The 2,403-nt window shown below is 71.4% G+C and overlaps 1 protein-coding gene across 1 annotated transcript; it reads right to left on the minus strand.

The window, feature by feature from the left end:
* Window positions 1–572: 572 nt before the first annotated feature.
* POU4F3 (POU class 4 homeobox 3) lies at window positions 573–1,863 on the minus strand. Its single transcript, XM_069028999.1, has 2 exons — window positions 1,744–1,863; window positions 573–1,495 (listed from the first exon to the last, which is right to left on the minus strand). Exons 1-2 carry the CDS (start codon window positions 1,861–1,863, stop codon window positions 635–637), a joined length of 981 nt encoding a protein of 326 aa, XP_068885100.1. The 3' UTR covers window positions 573–634.
* Window positions 1,864–2,403: the final 540 nt, after the last annotated feature.

The following is a 2,403-nucleotide window of genomic DNA, read 5'->3' on the forward strand; positions in this document are numbered from 1 at the left end:
TTGAAACCCTAAAGTGGAATATTCAGAGGAGGCTCACGCTTCGAACATTAATCTTTAATCGTTAAGGTGCTTCTGGGAATCGCAAATAAGAGCCCTTTCCCCCTCCTGAACAGCTTCAGAAACGAACCCGGCATCGGTTTTGGTGGGGGAATGTTTCCGTTTCCCCGGGGCCGGTGGCAGCGCGGGGCTCGGCGGGGCGAAGCCCGGTCCCGTGTCCCGGGGCGTCGCCCCGCCGAGGGGCTTTTGTTGAGAGTGCGATTGCTCTCACAGGTTATTTCGGGTATTCCCCTCGGCGCTGCGGCGCGGCGAGGAACGACACGTCCCGGCGGGTTGAAAAATAAAACTTTATTGAGGCGCGGGGCGCGGGGCTCCCTCGCCGCGGCGGGACGGGGCGGGAGGGCGGGGCGCGGTGGGAGCGGCGCTGCCCGGGGCGCGCCCCGGAGGCCTTGCCCGCCGTGAATGGAGCTCGGGGACCCGCGGAATTCCCGCCGCGCCGCTTCGCTTCCCAGCTCGCCCCGGCTCCGCGCCCCGCCAGGCTTCTGTCCCAGGCCGGGCGGCGGGTCCGGGCTGGCTCGGCGGGGCAGGGGGCGCTTAGGGCCGTCCGTTCCGTCCCGGGGTCCACGGGGCCGCGCCGTCAGTGCACCGCCGAGTACTTCATGCGCTTCTGCTTCTGGCGCTGGTTGCAGAACCAGACACGCACCACGTTCTTCTTGAGGTCCAGCTTCTCGGCGATGGCCGCGATCTTCTCGGCCGAGGGCCGAGGCTGCAGCGCGAAGTACGCCTCCAGCGAGCGCCGCTCGGGCGCGGCGATCGAGGTCCGCCGGCGCTTGCGCTCGGCGCCGGGCGGCGGGTCGGGGCCGGCGGGGCGGGCGCGCCGGGCGGCCTCGGCGCCCTCCAGCCAGGCCTGAAGCACTGGCCGCAGCGCCGTCATGTTGTTGTGCGACAGCGTCAGCGACTCGAAGCGGCAGATCGTGCTCTGGCTGAGCGAGCCCACGCCCGGCAGCTTCAGCGCCGCCAGCGCCGCCCCCACGTCGGCCTGGGTCACCCCCAGCCGCACCCGCCGCTGCTTGAAGCGCTCGGCGAACGCCTCCAGCTCCCGCGGGTCCGCGGCGGGCGCGGGACCCCCCGGAGCACCCACGGGCACGGGCAGGGGTCCCGCGGCGGCTCCGGGCAGCGGCGGCGGCGGCAGCGGGGCGGGCAGCGCGGGGGGCTCGGCCAGCCCCGCCACGGCCAGTGACGGCGAGAGGTGCTCCAGCAGGTCGCCGCCGTCCAGCGCCGGATGCGGGAGCGGGTGCGGGTGGGCGGTGAGGGCGGCGGGGTGCGGGAGGGCGGCGGCGGCGCAGGGGACGCCGCTCATGGCGTGGAAGGCGGTGTCCGGCTTGAAGTGGGGGTGGAGGTGGTGGGCCTTGGCGTGGGGGGCGATGTCCGCGGCCGCCAGCGCCTCGGCGCGGGCCAGCAGGCTCTCATCGAAGCTCCCAAATATATTGCCCTGCAGCTGCGAGCAAGAGCACGCATGGCGAGGTCAATGGGGAATTCTGTCATCTCCGCCTGAAAAACCGGCCCCGGCACCGCGGGTCCTCCCCGGAGCTCAGGTCATAAAAATTAATAGGAAGGCAGCAGCCCCGCTCCGCATCGCGCGGATCAAGGGCGGGCACGGGGGGTGCTGCCGACATGAAAAAAACATTAACCCGGTGCCTGTCAGAAAATGTGGCTTAGAGCGGTAATTGCGCTGCATCCACGTACCTGCGGGGCCGGGAGGCAAACTCTGCGCATCACCTCGGCGCCGGCGTGCAGGCTGGGAAACTTGGGGTCCTGGAGGGCGGCGGGCACGGCGAAGGGCTGCTTGGCGTCCATGGCCATCATCTCCGCGCGGCCCGCGGGCGGGAGGCCCCGGGCATGGGCGCGGGACTGTGTCTGCCCTCGGCACTGCCCGAGTGAGCGGTGTTCGATGGCAGAGCTCCCCCGGCGCCCGCCCCCCCACCGCTCCCTCACTCATCTTACACGCCGTCCGCCCGCACGGGCCGCGCACGCGTGATGCGCCCGGGCAGGACGGGCAGGGCACGGGCGGAGGGACGCTCCGGCCCCCCGGCCCGGGCCCCGCCGCCCACAGCCCCCTCTCGGGGCTCGGGGCCGGACGCGCCGTCGCGGGTATCCGGCTACCACGTGCGGCCGGGAGCGACTCGGAGCCCCCGGGCCGCTCCCGCTCGAATCCCGCTCTTCCTTCGGCCGCAGGTCCCGGGGGAAGAGGGGAGGAGCGGGCGTTTCCCCGTGGGCAAAACCCGCGGGCTGACGTTTGTAGCAGAGGGACCTGCGTCCACACACCCATCCCCCGGGAAAGCGGTCCTGAAGTTGGCATTGTTCTGCTATTGAGCGGCCTTTTCATTTTTGCTCTCCCAATCTTCA

This window comes from Aphelocoma coerulescens, chromosome 13, assembly GCF_041296385.1.
Source record: "Aphelocoma coerulescens isolate FSJ_1873_10779 chromosome 13, UR_Acoe_1.0, whole genome shotgun sequence".
Classification (NCBI taxonomy): domain Eukaryota; kingdom Metazoa; phylum Chordata; class Aves; order Passeriformes; family Corvidae; genus Aphelocoma; species Aphelocoma coerulescens.